A 20,848-nucleotide genomic window follows, 5' to 3' on the forward strand; every position below is an offset into this window, starting at 1 on the left:
TTCAAAGTTTATTTATTTGAGAGAGAGAGAGAGAGAGAGAGAGAGTGAGTGCAAGTGGGGGAGGGGCAGAGAGAGAGACACGGAGAGACAGAATCCCAAGCAGGCTCTGCACTGTCAGCACGGAGCCCGACGTGGGGCTTGAACCCATGAACTGTGAGATCATGACCTGAGCCGAAGTCGACACTGAACCAACCGACTGAGCCACCCAGGCGCCCCCGCAGAAGCCTCCCTTATGGCCCTTCCCCATCAATACCCTCTAAGGTAATGTTCTCTATCCCTGTTTAGTTCTACTGCTTCAACGTCATAGAAATAAATGGAATTATATTTATTGCTCTTTTCTGCTTGGCTTCTTTCAGTCAATATAATATTTGAAAGACTCACCCTGTCATCTCATGGGGCGAGCGTTTGTTCTTTTTCATTGCTGTGTAACATTCCATTACAAGATAAATCACACTTTGTTTCCATTCATCCATTGGACAGCTGGGTTTGTTTCCAGTTCTAGGTTGTTAGGGATACAGTTGCTATACAATTTTTGTAAGCGTCTTTTGGTGGACACAAGCACTTTGTTTCCCTCCTGGGTATACACTGAGAAATGGAGTTGGAGTTACCTATGCTCAGCCGATTTTCCTGCCACACGATTTTCCTGCCACACGATTTTCCAAAATGATTACATAAATTCACCCTCCCACCCCAAATGCATGATAGGTCTGCCTCATTCATGACAGATCTTGGCATTATTCTTTTTTTAATTTTTCTGATGGGACCATTCCTGTATAACTTTGAAAAATATTTATTTAAAACTAGTAATAATTTTTTTATTTACCTAAAATGGGTGGTCCAGGGATGCTGAATGTTTGAGAAAATTTTTGGACTCAATTGTTAAGTATTCAGAAATTCCCCAAGGATGTGTGGGCGTGTTTCTGCCTATGTATGTGCCACAGTCACAGACGATTTGCTCCAGACCCCACCCTCCTTGCCTTGGAACAGACCCTGCACTTCCCCGTGAACAGGAAGAGCTTAGTTGGGATCCCAGAGGGAGATGTTTCCCATCACCAACAACATCTGGGGAACATCTGGAGAGCCCATCCCAGGACAGGGAGACACTTTGCTGGAGAAAACACATCACTTATTGGATTATTTTTGTTTTCCTATATTTTCTCTTATTCTCTTCCTTTCCTGCCCCCCCCCTCCCCCCCAAGCCCCATTACCCACTGGGTCCCCTGCTCTAAGTCCCCACTCCAGCCCTTGCCAACTCCCTGCCCTGGCCTCTGTCTCATCTGGTTTCCCCAATACACAGCCCAGCAGGATGCCAACCTGGGCAGCCTGAGAGACCCCCTATTAACTCCAGTGTTCAATCCTGCCCAGTTGATCAGCAGGCAGCGTCTTCTAGAAAATTAACTCAAGGAATGTTGAAGCTGGTGCAGTTCTCTGGTCCAATGCCTCCATTTTACAAGTTGGAAGACTGAAGTTAAGAGAGAGAGGGAGAGAGAGAGAGAGAGGGAGAGAGAGAGAGAGAGAGAGAACTAGAACCCCACTCCACTGTAGGTCATCATAGAAACCCCCTTTTCTCCTGGGGACCTGACCAAGGGAAGGGATTAGAGGCAGGAAGGAGGCGGCAATGGAAAAAAGGATTCTTTGGAACCAAAAAGGTCTGCAAGCAGCAGCCACAGGGAGGACAGGGCTGACTGTCTGAGGGGGTGGTGGTGGGTGGGTGGCCACCTGCCATCATACCCTAAGGGCTGAGTCACCTCTAACAACTGACACCCAGCTCTGTAGCCTTTAAACTCCCTCCTGAGCTGTCTCAGCCACACCCATGGCTTCCTTACACCGCTGTATGCTGATGACCCTTCTGTCTCCACTTCCAGCCCAGCACTCCCCTAGAGCGCCAAGTGCACGTTTACTAGGTAAACTTATTCAGCTGGTTCTTACCGAGCACCGAGGAGAGTGAGACACAGCCCCCGCCCTCCCACGACTCCTAGAAAACACGAGGAAACCCACAAGTAAAACACAACTGAGTGCAAGGTAAGGGCAGGCTGGAGAGGAGCATCCTTGGAAGTCTGAATCAGGATGAGGAGGACACAGACCAAAAACTGATCACTGACAACCTGGGCTGGAGTGATCATCGAGAGTGTGGGCGGGAGCGCAGGGATAAGGCTGGGAGAAACTTAACGAGACTTAGAACAGAATACCTCCTGTGTGAATTAAAACTACACGCATCCGTGCCAATATTAGGTGTAGAAGGTGTAAAAGGCCACGTACACAGATTAGAGATGCCGAAATGGAGGAGCAGGGAAGGGAGTGGGGGGTGGGACCATGAAGAGACAGAGGCCAGGCTGCGAAGGTGGGCACAGGCCAGGTTATCTGGCCTTTGTAGGCCCCACAGAGTCGCGACTTCATCTTGAGGACACTGGGAAGCCACCGGAAGCTTGGTACCAGCGGTCCAGATACCTAGCGCACACAGGCGCACACTCAATGCATGCAGGAAGGACCAGGGCTGTAGGAAGCTTCCTTCAACCTGCTTTCCTCCCATTTTTCTTCCCCGGAAAGGTACAGGGCAGGTAGACCCCTTCTCGCCGGCTCTACATAAGCACCTGTGGCTCAAGAAGGACCTTCGCCATCATCTCCACCCCAGAGCCGTCCAGGCAGGAGAGGTCACCCCCACCCCCCACCTGGAGGAAGGTAGAAAGGAATCCCGAGGGTTGGGCTAGTCAGAGACAGCATTCATCTAGGACAGTCGGAGAAAAACCCAGAATGCAGCGGGAGCGGGACTGGAAAGGGGGAGGGTCAAGCTCCCACGAAGGCTCCCTGGAGGAGGCAGTGCAAGCCGAGACCTTAAAGGCGATGAGATTCTGGTAAGCGGCGGCGAGAAGGCAGAAAGGCATTCCAGGCGGGAGGAACGCCCTGTAGCAAAGGTGTGAAGGTAGAAACGCTCAAGGGACACGGGTGGTGGGTAAGGTTTGATCTGAGGTTGGGACGAAGGGTAGAGGATGGTCTCCCGGCCAGGACTCGCTGCGGGGGCATGCACACACTTTTCCCTGTGCAGTGATACAGGGAGAGTTGGCCCCTAGTCAGGGAAGGCCTTGGCGGGAGCAGAGAAGGCAGTGGGCCATGTTAAGTGGCTAGGGTCTGGCTCAGAAGAAATCCTTCTTCTTCTTTTTTTTTTTTTTTTTTTTTTTTTTTTTCTTAGGGAGGGATGGGATTGCGGGGCGCGGGGTGGGGGGCGAGGGAAGTTGTATCCAGGACCCCCGCCCCGGGTCAGTACTTCTGCAGGGTCTCTGGCCCCGGGGCCGAGGTGAAGGTCACGCCCACCGATTACCTCCTCCCCTCCCCCTCCCGGCCCAGGTTGGTCTCCAGTCACAGTTTACTTTTCCGGCGCATTTGGCGGGGGGGGGCGGGGGGGGGTGGTGGTAAGGAGGGGGCAGAGGAAGGACGTTTAGATTGGACGATAGCAACTGGCTCAGGCAGGGTTGGGGTCAAGGCCTGGAAGGAGGCCTCGGCTCCGCCGCCGTCGCCGGGCGGCCTCCCGGACGCTCCGCGCCGCTCCGGGCCTCAGTCTACCCATCCGCGAACGGGGGCCGCGTGGCGAGGTGGGGATCCTCGCGACCCGGCTCCGCCGGCCGGGCGCGTCGGCGACCTCGGGAAACCGCGGGAGGGGGACGGGCGAGGGCGGCGGAGGGCCGAGGGCGCGGGGCGGTCGCGGCGGCCGCGCGGGGTCAGAGTCCGCAGGGAGGCCCCGCGGCCGCCGCGCCGGGCTCCGGGCGGGGGGGGAGGCGGCGCCTCCGGGGCGGGGCTGCCGGGCGGCCTGGCGGGAGGCCGGGCGTGCGTCAGCGCTGCGAGCCCCGGAGTTTTCCACTGACGAGGAGGGCGGAGCGGCGGGCGGGGCCGGGCGCAGCCAGTCTCCCGCCGCCGCCGCCGCCGCCGGACGCTCAGAGAGAGGGGCGGCCGGGCCGACTGCGGCTCGGCGGAGCGCGCACGGGGTCGCGGCACCGGGGGCGTCCCCGGCCGGGACGCGGGTCGCATCGGTGCCCTTGGCGAGCGTCCGGATCGCAGGTGAGCACCGAGCAGCTGCGGGCCCGGCTGTCCGGGACGTCGGGGAGGGGGCGTCCCGCGCGGGGCGGGTGGGGGGGGGGGTGCTGCGCCCCTCCGGTCCCTGCCACTTGTCCCCCCGCCTCCCCGAGCGGGCACCGGGGCGGGGGGACGGCCCGGCCCGGCCCCTGACTGCGCGCCCGGCCGGCGTCCGGGGCGAGGAGGCGGGGAGGCGAGAGTGGCAGGTTTTCCGCTCCCCTCCCCCGCGCCACCGAGGGTACCCCGAGAAGTCGCGGCGCCCCGAGCTCAGTGCGGATGACGGCCGAGCCCAGGTTGGCGCGGGCGGCTGGGTGACGGGGTGCGCGCGTCCACGGGAGAGTTTCCTTTTGACCCAGTTGCCTGAGAACTTTTCAGAAGTTCCTCGCGTGGCCGGAGCAGGTGACATTTGTCGCCTTCCTCCTCGGGCTCCCCCCGGGGGCGGGCGCCAGGGCTGCGGCGCGTGCCGTGCCCGGCGCCCCCGGCCAGCAGGGGTCAGGGAGGGAGTGGAGGGAAGAGCCAGAAGGAGTGAGGCTCTGTGAGTCACGGACCCCGGAGGGTGGGAGGGCGGAGGGAGGGAGGGAGGAGGGATTGTGTCGTGCGCTCACCTGTTTGTCAGTCACCGTCACACGCGGAGGCCACCGCTGTGAGTCACGGGCGCAGCCCCGCCGGACACCCGCGGGCACACGTAGGCTCTCTCCCACGCACTTCTCGGCTCCCCTGCACGTACTTCCCCCAGGTCCTCAGTTTCCCCGCCCCGGGGGCCCCTCCGCAGGCACGCACCTTTGGATGCCCTCGCCACAGCAGCCGGCACACGCTTAGGCACTCCTGCTCCCTGGCACAATCACACTCGTAGCCCCCACTCCTGACACCGGAGGGACCCTCCCCAGCTCCGCGGCCCACGGCCCACCCCACACCTCCACGCCGATGGCTCACAGCCCTCTGGATGGGGCCTCCGCCGCTGGCCCCCCATCCTTGACATCACTGCCCTCTTCCACCTCCACATCCAGAGGTTACCGAGTCTATTCCCCTTTCTCCTGTGCCCTCCCTGTCCTGTCATCTCTCACCTAGCCCTGGCACCGGCCCAGCAGGTCACACCCCCTCCAGTCGGCGACTGAGCCATCTTTTTAAAATGCAAATCTGGTATATTGTCAACTCCCTCCTTAAACCCTGCTGAGGCTTCCAGTGCCCTGGGGCTAAAGCCTGTCCCGGCAGCCGCGGCTCCAGAAACCTGTCGCAGGATGCCCCTCCCCCCCCCCCTCGGCTGTGCCCCCCTCTGGAGCTCTTTCTACTTCCTTTCCTCCCAGAGACTGTTTTTACCCTCAGCTTTGCCCCTCCTGCCCCACATCGCCTCAGACCTGCGTTCCCAGCGCTCACCACCGTTTTGTAACTACACAGTCCTTGCCACTGAATTCAAAAGCTGGGAGAGTGCAGCCAGTGTAGGTCTTGCTGTCCCTGTGTGCCCGAGTGCCTGACACTGCGCCTGGCATCTTATAGGAGCTCAATAAATGTTTGTTGAATGAATGAATGAACGAATGAATGAGAACGAAGGAGGCCCTGCTCAGGTGTCAGGTACAATTTCCCTTCTGCAGGAGCAGTTGCCTTCTGTAGCCAGCAAACATTTGGCACCTACCCAGTGCCAGGCTCTGGAGGCCAAGGCTGAGGAACCGTGCCCTCCCCCCCCCCCCCCCCCCCCGCCCGGATCACTTTCAGAGGGATGCGGGGGGAGGGGTGTGCTAAGGCTTCCCTTCTGCCCTCTTTGTGCTGCCCAGGTTGTTTTCCTAGCCAATCCCAGTGAGGGCCAGAGGGACTCAGGGGTGCCCTCCCCTTGTCCCAGGAAGTAGCTCCTGAGAGTCTGGGGTCGTGTGCCCCCAGGTGTTGGGGGTACTGGCCTGACCAAGGCCTGGGGCTCTGAAGTTAAAGGACATAATTCTTCAGATTCCCAGAGGAGGATAGGGCCAGCCCAAGGTGCCCTCTCCCCAATACCAGCTGTGGTCGGGGGTTGGGGCACTGGGACTAACGAGTGGCACAGAGAAGTTGATGAGACTTCCCAGAGGCCCTGAGATATCCCCCTGACCCCCAACGAGCCTTTGTTTGCCTGGTGCCCAGGCTGAGGCGGCCTTCCCTGGGTTCACATAGTGTGGCCTGAATGTGTAGATAGTTGTGGGTAGTAGAGTGGGGAAGTGTCACCCCTTCGTCCTGAGCTGTCAACTCCTGTGTGTGGTGACAGGAGGGTGGCCTGATTCTCAGGGCCCAGGCAGATCCCGGAAGAAGCCTGGCTGTCTTTGATTCAGAGCCTGCCTCTGGGGCTCCTGGGGGTGTGGTATTTCTGTCTGAGCCAGCTCCTGGGAATCGCTTCTCCTTCCCCCGGGACCCTAGGATGGGGGCTGTGTTCACCCTGGGAACAGTGCCATGGTTGGGATCTTGATTCCTGGGTAGCTGCTGAGGGCCCCTCCCCCCTCCTCTGACTCACTGTCTGACACTTTTCTTGGACTCTTTCACTATCTTTCATTCCTTTCTCTGACTTGGCCTGTCCTTGTCTCTGGCTGTCTTCTTGTCTCATCTCCTGCCTCTGGATTCCCAGGTGGGACAGGGAGGCACTGAGATCCAAGGGCTGTCCCCTCTCCCTCCACCCCAGGGGAGCGTCAGGGACTTTGCGGGTGTGCAGATCCTGGGGGGGGGAGGGTCACCCCTAGAATGGACAGTGTGGCGGGAGCTTATCTGTGTCCCTGTTTCCCCGTCTGCAGCCTTGGAGCCTCTAACCCCCTCACCTTGAGTTCCCATTCTGTAGACAAGCCTGAGGCAGAACCAGGGTGTCAGGCTTAAACCTGCTTCCTTGGTATCTATTTGTTTACTTCTGGAGAACAGGGAGCCTCCTGAGATGCCTGTTTGGCACCTGTCTGCAGCCAATGCTTTTTAACTCCCAGAACCACTCCCTTCTGTGGCTGAAACCCTCTGGTGCAGGCTGGGGAGTGGGCATGGCACCCCCCGCCCCCCTCCCCACCCCGACTGACTGTGACAGGACCAGGAGATCACTCTGAGCAGTCACCCCTCAGAGGTCCACCTCTGCTAGAGGTGCCTTCTCTATGCCAGGCTGTTCTAGGCATGGGCACAGTAATGGCCAGGCAGAGAGGCCGTCAGCCTGGTGTGAGGGAGGGGCGGTGAGACCGTGGCGAGACCGTGAGAGAAGGGCCCGAATAGGGGAATCCCAGGGCCCGTGGGAGCCCAGAGAGGCATATAGTCAGGAGTGAGGGGTGGAGGTTTCAGGGAGGCCCTCTTGGAAATGACTATTAAAGGAGAGCGAGGCTGGGTTCCAGCTTGTGCAAAGGCCAGGAGGCGGGCAGGTCATGGCAATTAGGGAAACTGCAAGTTCAGCTGGAATATAGTGAGGGGAGGGTGGGGAAGCAGGAGCCAAGCCTGCCTCAGCCTCTCGTGGAATTCTAGGCTTGATCCTAAGGGCCAGCTTTCCTCAGCATGGGGGTGGCAGGGAGCCATGTGGTTTAGGAAGACCACTCTGGCTGCAGGGGGGTGACAGGAGCAGAGGCAGGGGACATTGGGCAGTAGCAGTGGGGACAGAGGCATAAGGGTAATAAACTTTTAAAGGTGAAGGAGACATACATAAAATGCATAAAGCCTATGAATCCCACGTGTACAGTTAGGTGAATTTTTAGTTTTAGACATTCATGGGACCCCCAGCTAGGTCAGCACAGAATGTTTCGAGAGGATGCCACCCCCCTCCCCCCGTGAGATTTCTGCTATCCCTCGCCCCCCCCCCCCCCCCCCTCCATTCTGACTTGTACCATCACTGATTGGGTTTGCCTTTCCTTGAACTTCATTCCCGTGTATTCTTGTGTCTGGCTCCTTTCATTCCACATGACATCATTGAGATTCACATGTGTGTATCGAGGAGCTCGTTTTTCTCACAGTTCGGAATGACATATTCACTAAGCACTTACTGCCGGTCTAAGAACTTGGCATGCATGGATTCACGTAAACCTCCCAACCCTAGGAGGTTTGAAGGCCAAGAACCGGAGAAACGGAGAGCCTGAGGACCTTGACTGGGGTCACGCGATCAAGTAATAGCCAAGCCAGGGTTCAAATGCAGGCAGTCTGGTTCTGGAGCCAAGGTTCTTAACACTGTGCCGATGGCCCCCCCAGCGCCGTGTCTGTGCCTAGCCTTGCGTGCGCGAAGTGAGCTAGTGTGCGCTTGGAGGGCTGGGCGCCTGGATGTGGCCGGAGGGAGCGGGAGGAAGGAGTGGAGTGAGGACGGCTGCAGGTTTCTGGCTTGAGTAACTGGGTGGGTGGCAGTGCCGTTACTAAGATAGGGAACACAGGAAGAGGAACAGATGGCATGGGGGGTGGGGAACAGAGACAAGGGGTTCGATTTGGGGCCTATGGAATTCTATGTTTCTAAGGGACGGCCAGGCACAGATAAAAAGCGGGCATTTGGTTTTGGCGGGGGGTGGGCCTGGGGCTTGGGCATGTGATTAGGCATTCGGCACCCTGTGGACAGCATCTGGGGTTTGGGAAAGGATGGGGTCTCCCAGCGGGGCCGGTAGGGGCAGGCTGTGTGGGTATGCTCTGTCTGTGTGTGTTTCTGTGTGTGTCTGGGGGCTGCACGTGTATGTATGTGTGTGCCTGGCTCCGGGTCATGAGTTTCCCCATCTCCTGGGAGAGCCTGCAGGTCAGCTGGGAGCTGCGTTGTTTTTGTTTGTGGTTTTGCAGGGGGTGGGGTGGGGGGGGCGCCCAGCCTGAGAAACTCCCCGCTGAGAAGCCCCCGGAAGCACCTGTGCGTTCTCTTCCCCTGGCCCAGTGTGAACGAAAGGTTAGCAAGGAGGGGGGTTTCTCTTGCTTGTCTCATGCCTGCGGGGAGAGGCTGCCCCGGGGACGAATTTTATCCGGCAAGTCCGACCGCGGACCCCCTAGGTCTGGGATCCAGACACTTTGTGGTAGGCTCGGCAAAAGGGGACAGGGGCCTTTCGAAAGGACACCTGAGTAGGGGAGATCGGCAGCCTTCTGGTTGGTTTTTCCTGTTCTCATTTCCTGTGATGGCAGTGGGGGAGGGGCTCCCCAGCACTGGGGCCTCTGCATCGTTTCCCCTTCCTCCTGGTGACCTCCTGGGGCCCAGGCCTGAGCACTGTAGGACACAGACAAGGTACAAGGTAGCCCAGCCCTCAGGACTGAGTCCTTTGGGGACTGCCAAGGGTGGCCGAGGCATTTAGGGGAAGGAGCCCCAAGTCCAGTCCCCTTACCCGAGGCCAGCCAGGCTGTGGGAGGCTCTGTGGTTGAGACCCTCCAAAGGGGAAGACACAGTAAGCTCTGTGTCCTGACGTGGCCCATGTCACCAAGCTACAAACAGGAGAGAGTGGAACATCTTGACCGGTCAGTTTCACTAAGAGTTGTGTGTGTGGTTGGTTGGTGGGTTGGTTTGTTTGTTTGTTTGTTTCAAGGGGAAACAAACAATCTCCATAGGAAGTTAAGCCAAACAAACGGGGTTAGATATTGGAGGAGAGACACCATGTAGATGGGTTTTTAAAAGCAAAACAGGAGTTGTTAGAGAAACACGAAGCACGGCCAGGCCTGGAGACAGGGGACTTCGGTGGGGCGGGGGTTTCTGAGGGAAAGTCTGAGCGGCTCTGTCACAGGAGAGGAGGGGCTCTGGAAAGTCCTGTGTCTGGGAATCGGGGCCAGTGTCAAAGCCAGCCTGTTTCCCGGAGTGCCCTGGTCAACCTGGCCCCGGAGAGGGAGAGGGAGTCTGTGTGTGTGTGTGCAGGGTGGTGTGTCAGTGGGTGTGCAGGGGCAGCCGGTGGTGGTGGTGGTGGAGGAGGAGGAGGAGGAGGAGGAGGAGGAAGCAAAGCCACCATACAGGGCTGTGCGGGCTGTGGCAGACGGCCTCACACACACAAAGGCACACAGATGCGAGCCGTGTGAATCAGCCAGCCAGTGAGTCAGCCCCCAGGATTCCTGTCGGGGAATGAGCGAGGCCGGGCTGAGGTCTGCCGGTCCATCTGTCGGTCTGGTGTATGCATGTGTGTAGGTGGGTCGTGGGAGGTAGCGGGGAAGGTGCCTGGTGGTGTCCTGGGAAGGCGTTTGGGCAGCGGTGGTGGGAGTCTGCAAGCGCCAGGAGGAGGCCTTGGCCCTCAGCGCCTGCGCTGGTGGAAGGAAGCCTCCTGGAGCCGGGCCCCCGGGCCCCCTGCACACAGAGTCGAGGGGGCGGCCCGGGACACCTCGGAGGGCAAGGGGAGCGGGGATCGTGGCCGGGCGCCCCACCGCCTGCCCTCAGGCCTGCCGCTGAGAGCGCTCTCCTTTCCGTTCCAGGCCATCCATGCCCAAAGCCCAGAGTACCCCCAGTGCCACCATGACTGGGCCGCTAAAGAGGAAGTTTGACCAGCTGGATGAGGACTCCTCCTCGCTCTGCTCCTCTTCCTCCTCCTTGTCCTCGGGCCGCCGTTCTGGCTCCTGCTCCCCGAGCTCTTCCGTCTCCCTGGCCTGGGACTCAGATGAGGAGAGCCCCTGGGATCAGATACCCCTGCCTGACCGTGACTTCTGTGGCCCCCGGAGTTTCACCCGTGAGTCTCCCCCCGCCCCCCCTCCCGGGAACCACCACACCCCTTCATCCTTCCTGAAGATGAAATTGGGAGGCCCGCCTTGTCCCCCGACAGAGCTATTCTGGCCCCTGGAGGTCATGTCCCCGTGGCTTTGGCTCCCCACCTTGTCCACTTCCCGTAATACAGTGGTTACTCAGGAATGCCCTCTGTCCAGAGGCACCGGGCCCGGCTAGATTCACCTTTGACCTTGGGACTCCCTGCTTAGAAGTCCTGCCGGGCAGGACGGAGCTCCTCACTGTGGCCCTCGGGCCCTCCGGCTGCAGCTCCTCCCTTCTGTTCCAGTTTCGTTTCTCCAGCTTGCACACCCTGTCCTACCTACGGAGCCACCGGAGTCCCACGCCCCACACTTCTGCACTGCGGGGCCTGTCAGGCCGGTCCCTCTCCTGTCAGAATGCTGTTTGGCTTTGCCTGAACATAGTGGAAAGGTTTCTTTCCCCCAGTTATTTTTCAAGCTGGCATAATTTTGATTTCGAACTGACAAAGCCCTAAAGCAGTATTCCTCAACCTTGTTTTCCATTATTATTGCCCCCAACCCTAAGGAGCCTTTTTAGACATATTTTTCTTTCTTTTTTAATTTCTTTTTGTTTTGTATATATTTTTTTCATTTTATTTATTTATTTATTTATTTATTTTATTATTTTTTTTTTAAACATTTTTACATGTTTTTATTTATTTTTGAGACAGAGAGAGGCAGAGCATGAGCAGGGGAGGAGCAGGGAGAGAGGGAGACACAGAATCTGAAACAGGCTCCAGGCTCTGTCAGCACAGAGCCCGACTCGGGGCTTGAACTCACAGGGTGTGAGATCATGACCTGAGCTGAAGTCGGACGCTTAACCGACTGAGCCACCCAGCTGCCCCTCATTTTATTTATTTTTTTAGAGAGAGAGAGAGCAGGGGAGAGGGACAGAGGGGGAAAGAGAGAACCTGAAGCAGGCTCCGCGTTCCGCAAGGAGCCCGACGCGGAGCTCGATCTCATGACCATGAGATCATGATCTGAGCTGAAATCAAGAGTCAGACACTCAACCCACTGAGCCACCCAGGCAGCCCTAGACATAGTTTTCCTAATTATGACATTCCTGCCATGACATTTTAATACCTCAGATATGGTGTCTTTGTTTATGTACTTGTTGTACATCTTTATATTATACTAGAAAAAGAGTATGATTTGTAGCACATAGAATCTAACAGTATGTTGACTAAACTCCTGTAGGTTTATTGGAAATACAAGAATGGCTTAATATTATAAATATCATAAAATATAAAATACTATAAAATCCGGTTTTATACTTTTATAGTTTACTATAAAATATAGGAGCCACTGTAGATGTTGAAGGACATTTGATAAAAATGTCATGTTCCTTCTGGATAAGACCCTTGATAAAGTAGCAATAAATGGATGCTACCTTACATGATTAAAAAATATGTGTCTCAACCCAAAAAGCTGGCATTCTGATTAATGAGGAAATATTAGAAGCAGTCCAACTAAAGAAAGAGATGGGGACGCTGTCACCACTGGTAGTTAGCATTGTTCAGTAAGTACTCGCCAGTTAGCAGAGAGGATGAGAATTCTATATATTGGATTGAGACAGACAAAATAATATATTGCGTGGAAATACATGAAATTGCCAGTATTCAACTGCTTTATGGTTCTGCCTATGGTTCAGCCTAATAAAAAGGAACGGTATACCAATATGTGTACAGAAGATACCAAATACGTAGCTTACTACCCAGTATACAATCCATAATTTAGAAAGGTAATCCCAAATAATAGCCTTTCTAAGTGTGCTCCAAAATGCAGAAGCTATAAAGGAAACGATCAATATATTTTTAATTATGTAGCCTTAGAAGTTATTTTATAAAATGCCTTGGACAAAAATAAAAGACTAAAGGGGCATGAGGGTGGCTCAGTCGGTCAAGCATCCCACTTCAGCTCAGGTCGTGATTCCCGGAGTCCGGCTCTGTGCTGATAGCTCAGAGCCTGGAGCTTGCTTCGGATTGTGTCGCCCTCTCTCTCTCTGCCCCTCCCCCGCTCATGCTCTGTCTCCCTCCATCTCTCAAAATGAATAAACATTTTCTTTAAAATAAATAAATAAATAAATATTAAAAGGCTAAAATATTTGCACAGATAGGCTAGATGATTACTGTCTCTAATGTCATATATAAAGAGCTCCTGCAAATCAATACAAAACTACAGAAAACTGCATAAGGAACCTATAAATGGCTAATAAAGATGGGAAAGATGCTTAATGTCACCAAATGCTCTCATTTGGACTGGTAAATAACAGTAAGCCCATGGTGACCTAGGAGTGGCATTCAAATGTACCAGCTCTCATCCCAGCCGGGCTGGCTCCATTTCTCCAGATCCGTTCGGATCCATTGCTTTCTTTGGGCTAGGAGATCGGAGGGGGAGTGTGAGGAGAGGCAGCTCGCCATCTTCCTGGAGGTTAAGCCGTCCCTCACGGAGAACTAATGCCCTGCCCCTTCCCTCCCTGCCTTTCCAGCGCTGTCCATCCTGAAGAGGGCGCCCCGGAAGCGCCCAGGCCGCGTTGCCTTCGATGGCATCACCGTCTTCTACTTTCCTCGGTGTCAGGGCTTCACCAGCGTGCCCAGCCGCGGTGGCTGCACTCTGGGTATGGCCCCCCGCCACAGCGCCTGCCGCCGCTTCTCCTTGGCCGAGTTTGCACAGGAGCAAGCCCGGGCTCGGCGGGAGAAACTGCGCCTGCGCTTGAAGGAGGAGAAGCTGGAAGCCCTGCGATGGAAGGTAGGGAGACCCGCGCCTGGGCCAGCTTCTCAAGTCCTGGCCGTGAGGGGGCGGGGCCTCCGGGGTGGGAGCCCGGGTGCTCATTATATATTTGGGGAAAGAGGCCCCTGGGGCCAGTGTTGCTCGGCCAGGGCCTGTCGCCTGCTTTATCTGCAGAGTGGGGTGTGGGAGGGCCTGTTTGCTGCAGGGGTTGGGGGCACGGCGCCGGGAGCTGTCTGGGGGCGGGGGGCGCCAGGAGCATTGCAGGGAGGGCGGGAATCTGGAGTTGATGTGACCCTGGGGGTCATTGTGTCTGGCCGGTTGATGGTTGGGTGGGTTTGTCCATGGACTGGGGAATGACAGGAACGGGAAATCTCTGCAAATGCCCCGAAGGCAGTGTTCTTGGCCTCCCAGCTCACTGTGGTATCTATGGTGCCCGACCCAGAGTGCTTGTCGGGTGACCGATGGCCGTGGGTGGGGGCAGAGACCCCCGTCTGTCCCTCACATCCCTCCTCTCTCCCATTGGATACAGCTCACGGAGGCTGGCGTACCCGAGACGGAGGCCGGCCTGCCACTCACAGTGGACGCGATCGATGATGCCTCCGTGGAGGAGGACTTGGCTGTGGCCGTGGCCGGTGGCCGGTTGGAGGAAATGACCTTCCTACAGCCCTACCCGGCCCGGCGCCGGCGGGCTCTGCTGCGGGCTGCCGGAGTGCGGAGGATCGATCGCGAGGAGAAGCGGGAGCTGCAGGCCGTGCGCCAGTCCCGCGAGGACTGTGGCTGTCGCTGTGACCGGGTCTGTGACCCCGAGACCTGCAGCTGCAGCCTGGCGGGCATCAAGTGCCAGGTGTGGGCCGGGGAGGGAGGCCCGAGCGCAGGGGCTTGTCTGGGCTCGGCGGGACCCTGTCTCACGCTCTGCTCTCTCTGCAGATGGACCACACCGCGTTCCCCTGCGGCTGCTGCCGGGAGGGCTGTGCGAACCCCAAGGGCCGCGTGGAATTTAATCAGGCACGGGTGCAGACCCATTTCATCCACACGCTCACCCGCCTGCAGCTGGAGCAGGGGGCTGAGAGCCTGGGGGAGCTGGAGGCTCCTGCTCAGGGCGGCCCAGCCAGCCCCGGTGAGCAGGCGCTGGCTCCCACTTTCCCGCCGGCCAAGCCCCCCGCGAGCAGCGAGCTGGGAGACGACAGCTGTGGCAGTGACATGACCGACTCCTCCACAGCTTCAGGCTCGAGCGAGGCCCCCAGCGGCCCCCCCCGCCCAGCCCTGCCCGGCCCCGGCTTCCAGCCTGACATGGATGATGACAGCCTGGCCCGGGTCCTGAGTTTCAGTGACTCGGACCTGGGAGGAGAGGAGGAGGAGGAGGAGGAAGGGGGAGTGGGGACCCTCGACAACCTCAGCTGCTTCCACCCAGCTGACATCTTTGGGACTGGTGACCCCGGTGGCCCAGCCAGCTGGACCCACAGCTATTCCAGCTCCAGCCTCACGTCAGGCATCCTGGATGAAAATGCCAACCTGGATGCCAGCTTCTTCCTAAACGGTGGCCTTGAAGGGTTGGGAGAAGGCAGCCTCCCGGGCACCTCGGTGCCGCCCAGCTCGGACGCTGGCCAGAGCAACTCCGTGGACCTCAGCTTGTCTTCCTGCGACTCCTTCGAGCTGCTCCAGGCCCTGCCAGACTACAGTCTGGGGCCTCACTACACCTCCCGGACGGTGTCCGACAGCCTGGACAACCTCGAGGCACCCTACTTCCCCTTGCCTGCCTTCTCTCCGCCTGGGGACGCCGGCTCTTGCTTCCTGGAGTCCGTCATGGGCTTGCCTGACTCAGCCGCCGAGGCCCTGGCTCCCTTCATAGACAGCCAGTTGCTTGAGGACACCGCCCCGGCGTCTCTGGTGGAGCCTGTGCCCGTGTAAGGCCCCGGGGTACCTTGTCACGGCCCCAAGAGCCCTGTTGCTGCTTTGTTGTAATTTGGGGGCTCCCTGAGGCCTGTAGGTAAGGGTCTCCCGTTGGCTGGCTCGCCCGTGCGGGCACTCCTGATTTTTGTGCAACACTCTGGATTGGTTTATTTATTTTTGTAAGTTTCTGTGCCGAAGAGAGGGCGGGGAGGGGGCCTTCCCTTTCCGCCACCCTGCTCCCCCGCCCCCCAAGCCCACACAGTCTCTCCTTCCACTTCCACGGTGTGCGTGCCAGGAACAGGAGGACGTAAGCCTTCCCTGGAGCTTCGCAGACCCCTTTTCGGTCTCGTATGATGTTCCTTAGCCCAAAGACAGCAAGACAGGGCAGCAGTCAGCCACTTCTTACGGCTTCTCCTGCCATCCTGAGCCCCAGACCCATGGGTGGCTGCGTTCTCTGGACTGTAAAGACTATAATTTATTTCCATAATTTATTTGGAGACTAGGAGGTGTAGGCCTCTCCCCTCTGGCTGGCGGGCAATGCTGGGGTTGGGGTGGGACACAGACCCCCGTGAGTCCCTTTTGCCTTGTAGTCCTATATCCCTGCCCTTCCTGGGCTTTGGTATAAACCAGGTGTGGATTTGGGCCCTGTGGTCTGCTGTGGCAGCTGCCTGGCCCCGGGTGGCTGAGGACAGCGTCCAGGCAGGGGGCTGGGTGGGGCTGACCAACCGTGACCAAAACCTGCCCCACACGGCCTCCTCTTTTTCCTGTCCTCTGCCACATCTTCCTCCTCCCCAAAGGTCACAGCCTTCATTCTGGGCCCATCAATGTAGAAGGGAAGCAGGAAGCCCCAGCGAGGGCAAGGGGCTAGCCTCGGGGCCCGCAGCACGCCCCTGACCACTATCTCAGGGCTTTCTGGGCACCGCATGCCAGCCTGGGCCGCCTGCCCATGCCCTGAGGCCACCTGGCTGGGGTGAGGGGCGGCCCCTTGTGGCTTTTATGCCGTTCGTTTGCTGATGTTAAGTTTTGCATCCTAATTTCTATATCGTCCCTGAGTGTTAGAGCTATATAATTTATTCATCTTTCTCCATGTCTGTGCCAAGAAGCCCAGGCTGTGGGCCTGCCTTCTTGCCTAGGAGGCCTTACCAGCCCGCGTGCTTGTGGGAACACCTTGTACCTGAGCTTACAGGTACCAATAAAGAGGCTCTATTTTTAACACCCGTGGTTTGCGTTTGTGGGACCTGGAGATGGGGGGCGGGGGGATCTACCCTCAGGAGGTGCTGGGGAGGGAGGGGGAGGCGGGCCCTGCAGGGCAGCGTGGACACCGAGTCTCTGCTGGGGTAGGGGTGGAGACACCACATAGTGGGCCTCCTTCTGCGCAGGCCAGTCATGGCCAAGTGGGAGGCTGGCCGGGCAGGGCAGGCCGAGCAGTTTTCTCTTTGCGTCAACTCATCTCTCCCCAGTGGTCACCTGGGGTGGTGGGAGCAGCGGGGCAGTCTTCTGAGACAGGGCCTGGCTCCGACGGTGAAGTAACCACCCCCCCAAGCCCTCCCCCTTTAGGGGCAGACAGTGGGATGTAGCTGGTAGAGGCCTCCTGTGGGGCCCAGCGGCTGGGGTCCCTGGGGACTTGAGCCCCGGAAGCTGCTGCGGGACCTCCTGGGACCTCCTCCTCCTGCACCAGCCGGACCCGTCTGACCTGTCCCCGGCCTAGGCCAGAGGAGCAGGCCTCGCCCTGCCCTGGGGAGTCCCAAGTGTGGGGCCTGAGGAGGAGCAAGGTCGACCTCCCCCTTAGGAATAATGGCTTATCCGAGTGCTGGGAGGGAGGAGGACCAAACGACAGCAGATTTGGGTCTCCCTTTTCTCGCTCTAATCGTCTGCCTTTCGGCCTGGGCTGGGCTCCCCTTTATTTCATCTCTGCGGCTTATGGGGTAAGAGCATGGACCCTGAGTGCCAGGTTCACATCCCAGCTCTGCTACTACCTAGCAAGGTGACCTATGCAAATCACTTCCTTTCTACGACTGCAGTGTCTTGCTGTCCCCAGTGCTGTGCAAATAATAACACTACTTGCCTCATAAAAGCTTTTTCAGTTCGCGCATACACAGCACTTAGGAGAGTGCCAGGAGCGTGCAAGCCTTGTGTGCATGTTTGTGACTTCCGTTCTGTTTTCGTATTGCTGCCTCTATGTTTTATCCTCTCTCTCTCTCTCTCTCTTTTTTGTTTTTTTGCCAGTTCTGTCACTCTTTGGGTATCTGTCTCTTGCCTCTGGACATGCATGGATGTGACCGTGTGGCCATATTGTCAGTGGCCGTGAGAGGACCCAGAGCTTGGAGCCTGGCCCGTGGTGCGCAGCCTGTTCCTGTAACCAGCGTAGCCAGGGACAGCCAGGACTTAGGCTCCTCGGGGTGGAGTATCCCCATATGGTTACCGATGCTGCCTCCCCTCTCACTGGTCCCTGGGAGCCCTTTTGCAGAGATTGTGTCAGCATGGATGCTTCAAAATCTGGGTCTCTCCAAGGGCTCTGAGGCCCTGCTCTGACGAGCCTGGGGGTCCAGGTGGCAGGTTCCTGCAGCCCCACCCCGTCCCTGGCTGGAACCCCCACAGGTTCCTGCTCGGAACCCCCACAGGTTCCTGCCCCATGGATATGGCCCATGGCTGGACTGGACCTGCCCACTTCCCCTCTAGGGCAACAGGATCACTTCCCGGCTTTCTTTTCTTTTCTTTTCTTTCTTTCTTTCTTTCTTTCTTTCTTTTTTTTTTTTTTTTGATAAATGAAGACAACTTAGGTTTTACAGCAACAAAAACGTGATTAATGTACAATCCATGACAGCATCATTCTCCAGACGGGCAAACCTGTCTCTCAACAACCCACCCCCAAGAAACCGGATTGTAACGCAGATGCCAGGAAAAGGGACTGGTTTCCCAAAGGAAGGATGCTAAGTAACCTGGGGAAAGCGTTCCAGGTCATTGACTCAGACCAAGAGGCCGTGCACCCGATCAGCAGGATGTTATAGAAACAAGGTCCCGCTGTCACGAAGGATAACTGTCTGTTCTACAAGGGACCCCTACTGGTTCAGTTTCCAAGCTGTAGTCCCTGGACGACAACTCATAAAAACTACTACAGCTGCGTCCTCGCACTCACGCTAAGTGCATATTTTACTTTACATCAATTGTATCCATGTGCTTAAAAGTTAGAACCATTGTAACAGCACTCATGAGTTCACGAGTTCATCGTGTTTTCCTCTAATAGAGAATATATAATATAGAGGAATGATGTTTTAACACATAGTTATTCAACTTCAGCTATCTGCTGTATATCAGTGGCAGGGATTTGTATCATGGTTTGGGGACACAGATCTAGTCTAATTTCCTGCCACGGAGGGGAACACGGAGGCCCAAAGAGTAGAAAGTCTTGGGAAGGTCACGCTCCGGGCTTCCAGTTCAGAGGTCCTTCCCCTGAGGCCTGACTGGCCCATTCTTGCCATCATGAAACACAGAAGAGAGGTGTTGGGAGCTCCAGCCAAAAGTGACCGCTGTCACCCTCTTGCCAGGTACAAGTAATACAAGTCATCTAACTAGAGACACTGCTTTTGTCCCCAGAGGTGGCGAACGGGTTTCTGGAGGATTAAGTTTGTTGGTCAGTGTCTTTTACAAAATCTTAAGTGAGAACTATTTTTTCCTGGGCTGTATTTCCCCGTACCAGGCATGGGGAATCACGTTTGTCCCAAACCAGAGGACCAGCCGAGGCCAGCCAAGGACTTGATGAGGAATCAGAATGTATGGACAGAGTGAGCCAATGAGCCTCAGAACCTGCAGGACGATGGCGTCCCTCGCACAGAACCTCAGCTACGGGGCCTTCTGAGCCGGCTCTCCTATCTGTGCCACTGCCGGGAAGGGTGTGCGGGCGGCAGGACAGGGGCGAGCAGTCACTTCTTGAGCTCGGGGGCTCTGGGGACCAGACGGGAGAGGGGAGGCACTGACATAACCATATTAAAATTGCCGTGGGGATTTTTAAAAAAATCACCTCTTTGCTCCTTCACAGAGTCTGGAATAAAAACGGAGCCCAACAGAAGGTGCCCAATGAGCCCGGCATAAACTAGCTTGGTTGATGCCCCTTTTTCCTCTGAGCAAAACTGCTTCTTGTGCCTGAAAAACACAAAGCTTTGGGATGCCCCTTAGATCAGACGAGGCACGAGCCAAAGAAACCACACACCATACAGACACGGGAAGAATACGTCATTTTCGAATCTTCTCTCCACTGACCCACTTCCGACCCCTACTTCTGTAGAAGTGAAATGTCTGTAGGTTGATGGCTTCTCCCCGCCCTGGCTCCCACTGACCACAGCTAGGGCCTCAGAGACCCTTGGGCCTTTTCCAAAATTTCTTCTCTGATTTGGGGGTAGTTAGGATGCTCTCCGAGGACCTGGGAACAGAGGGAGAAAGGGTGTGCGGCATCAGGCCCCTGCCTGTCACCAAGCCCCCTCGCCCCTCCTCCTGGTGCCTCCCAGCCGCTGATGGTGGCTTACCGTGTGACAGACTTCAATGGCCTCCACAAATCTCTTATCCTTCAAGTAGTTGAAAGCGAGTTTGAAGCCTGTCCAGGGGCAGAGGAAACACACGGTGGCACCTTGACCACCCAAGAGCCAGGGTGGTGGTCCTCCCGCCCAGCTTCCTCCTCACCCGCATGGGCCCTGGCTGGTGGCCTTACCCACGGCCGGGCTGGCGTGATGACTGTACTTCCAGGCCAGCTCGTAGTTGGCGGCTGCGTCTTTGTAGGCCTGCTCCTTCTCCATGATGAAGCCCATGTACTCGTAGGCCCTGAAGCAGGACTGCAGGGAAAGCCAAACCGGATCCCAGCACAGGGTGGAACCAGCGGTGGGGGGAGGGGACACGGGGCGGGGGGCGGGGCAAGGGAGGGTGGGGAGCCGCATTAACGCCCACCTCTCACCGACTCCAGCAGCACCCCCACTTTTGCTGGGGAGGGGTCACCTGTGCGCCCCTTCTAGGATACCCCTATGCTTGCATGGCCCCTTTCTCCACAGCGCTCTGCGCTGACCTGCAGGCCCCTGGACCTCATGAACCCTTCCCATCTCTCTTCACCATCCCGCATTCCCCTCTCCCGGCTCCCCGACTCTGCGCGCCTCCTCTCGCCTCGCCCCGGCCCTTGCATCTCCTCTGCCCCCACGCCCCGCGCGCCCCTCCCGGCCGCCTGGACGGGGCGTCCCCGCTTCCCCGACGGCAGCGCGCCCCCCCTGCCTTGTTGTATTGCACGCAGCGCCGCAGCAGCTCCGAGGCCAGGTCGAACTTGCCGCCCTGGCAGTAAACGTCAGCCAGTAGGAGCCAGCTCTTCTCCAGGTCCTCGGCCTCGTCCGGCGTCCACGGGGCCTTGGCCAGACGCTTCAGCTGCGTGCGCGCCTTGGGGACCTGCTTCAGCAGCGCGTGGGCCTGCGCCGTGGCCAGCAGGGCGGGGACGCTGTCCTTCTGCACACGGGTGGGAAGCGGGCGTCGGCGCGCTGGGCCCCCCCAGCCCGGCCCGGCCCCCCGCGGCCCA

At 57.6% G+C, this 20,848-nt stretch overlaps 2 protein-coding genes across 6 annotated transcripts in view; one reads left to right on the plus strand and one right to left on the minus strand.

The window, feature by feature from the left end:
* Nucleotides 1-3,885: 3,885 nt before the first annotated feature.
* CSRNP1 (cysteine and serine rich nuclear protein 1) lies at nucleotides 3,886-16,516 on the plus strand. 3 transcript variants are annotated; one of them, XM_060638284.3, is made up of 5 exons: nucleotides 3,886-4,050; nucleotides 10,381-10,631; nucleotides 13,172-13,431; nucleotides 13,943-14,257; nucleotides 14,341-16,516. In XM_060638284.3, exons 2-5 carry the CDS (start codon nucleotides 10,388-10,390, stop codon nucleotides 15,319-15,321), a joined length of 1,800 nt encoding a protein of 599 aa, XP_060494267.3. In that variant the 5' UTR covers nucleotides 3,886-4,050; nucleotides 10,381-10,387; the 3' UTR covers nucleotides 15,322-16,516. The 3 variants fall into 3 exon arrangements, with proteins under 3 accessions (XP_060494267.3, XP_060494265.3, XP_060494266.3); XM_060638282.3 differs by lacking the exon at nucleotides 3,886-4,050 and adding an exon at nucleotides 7,856-9,444; XM_060638283.3 differs by lacking the exon at nucleotides 3,886-4,050 and adding an exon at nucleotides 9,877-10,099.
* Nucleotides 16,517-19,516: 3,000 nt separating this feature from the next.
* TTC21A (tetratricopeptide repeat domain 21A) overlaps nucleotides 19,517-20,848 on the minus strand; it is a 35,165-nt gene continuing 33,833 nt past the window's right edge. For all 3 annotated transcript variants that reach the window (XM_078432471.2, XM_078432470.2, XM_060638280.3), the window contains 4 exons: nucleotides 20,554-20,778; nucleotides 20,006-20,126; nucleotides 19,824-19,891; nucleotides 19,517-19,720 (listed from right to left, as the gene is read on the minus strand). In XM_078432471.2, coding sequence (XP_078288597.2) covers nucleotides 19,643-19,720; nucleotides 19,824-19,891; nucleotides 20,006-20,126; nucleotides 20,554-20,778 — 492 coding nt within the window. In that variant the 3' untranslated portion in view covers nucleotides 19,517-19,642. The remainder of the gene's footprint in view (nucleotides 19,721-19,823; nucleotides 19,892-20,005; nucleotides 20,127-20,553; nucleotides 20,779-20,848) is intronic.

Source organism: Panthera onca, chromosome C2 (assembly GCF_046562875.1).
Source record: "Panthera onca isolate mPanOnc1 chromosome C2, mPanOnc1 haplotype 2, whole genome shotgun sequence".
NCBI classification, from domain to species: Eukaryota; Metazoa; Chordata; class Mammalia; order Carnivora; family Felidae; genus Panthera; species Panthera onca.

What these genes read in the sequence shown, in the direction of transcription:
- CSRNP1 (XM_060638282.3), top strand. Translation starts at nt 9,401, where the DNA reads ATGTCACCAAGCTACAAACAGGAGAGAGTGGAACATCTTGACCG. An exon ending in TGGAAGCCCTGCGATGGAAG is followed by an intron (nt 13,432 to 13,942) that starts GTAGGGAGACCC and finishes CATTGGATACAG; the next exon opens with CTCACGGAGGCTGGCGTACC. An exon ending in TGGCGGGCATCAAGTGCCAG is followed by an intron (nt 14,258 to 14,340) that starts GTGTGGGCCGGG and finishes CTCTCTCTGCAG; the next exon opens with ATGGACCACACCGCGTTCCC.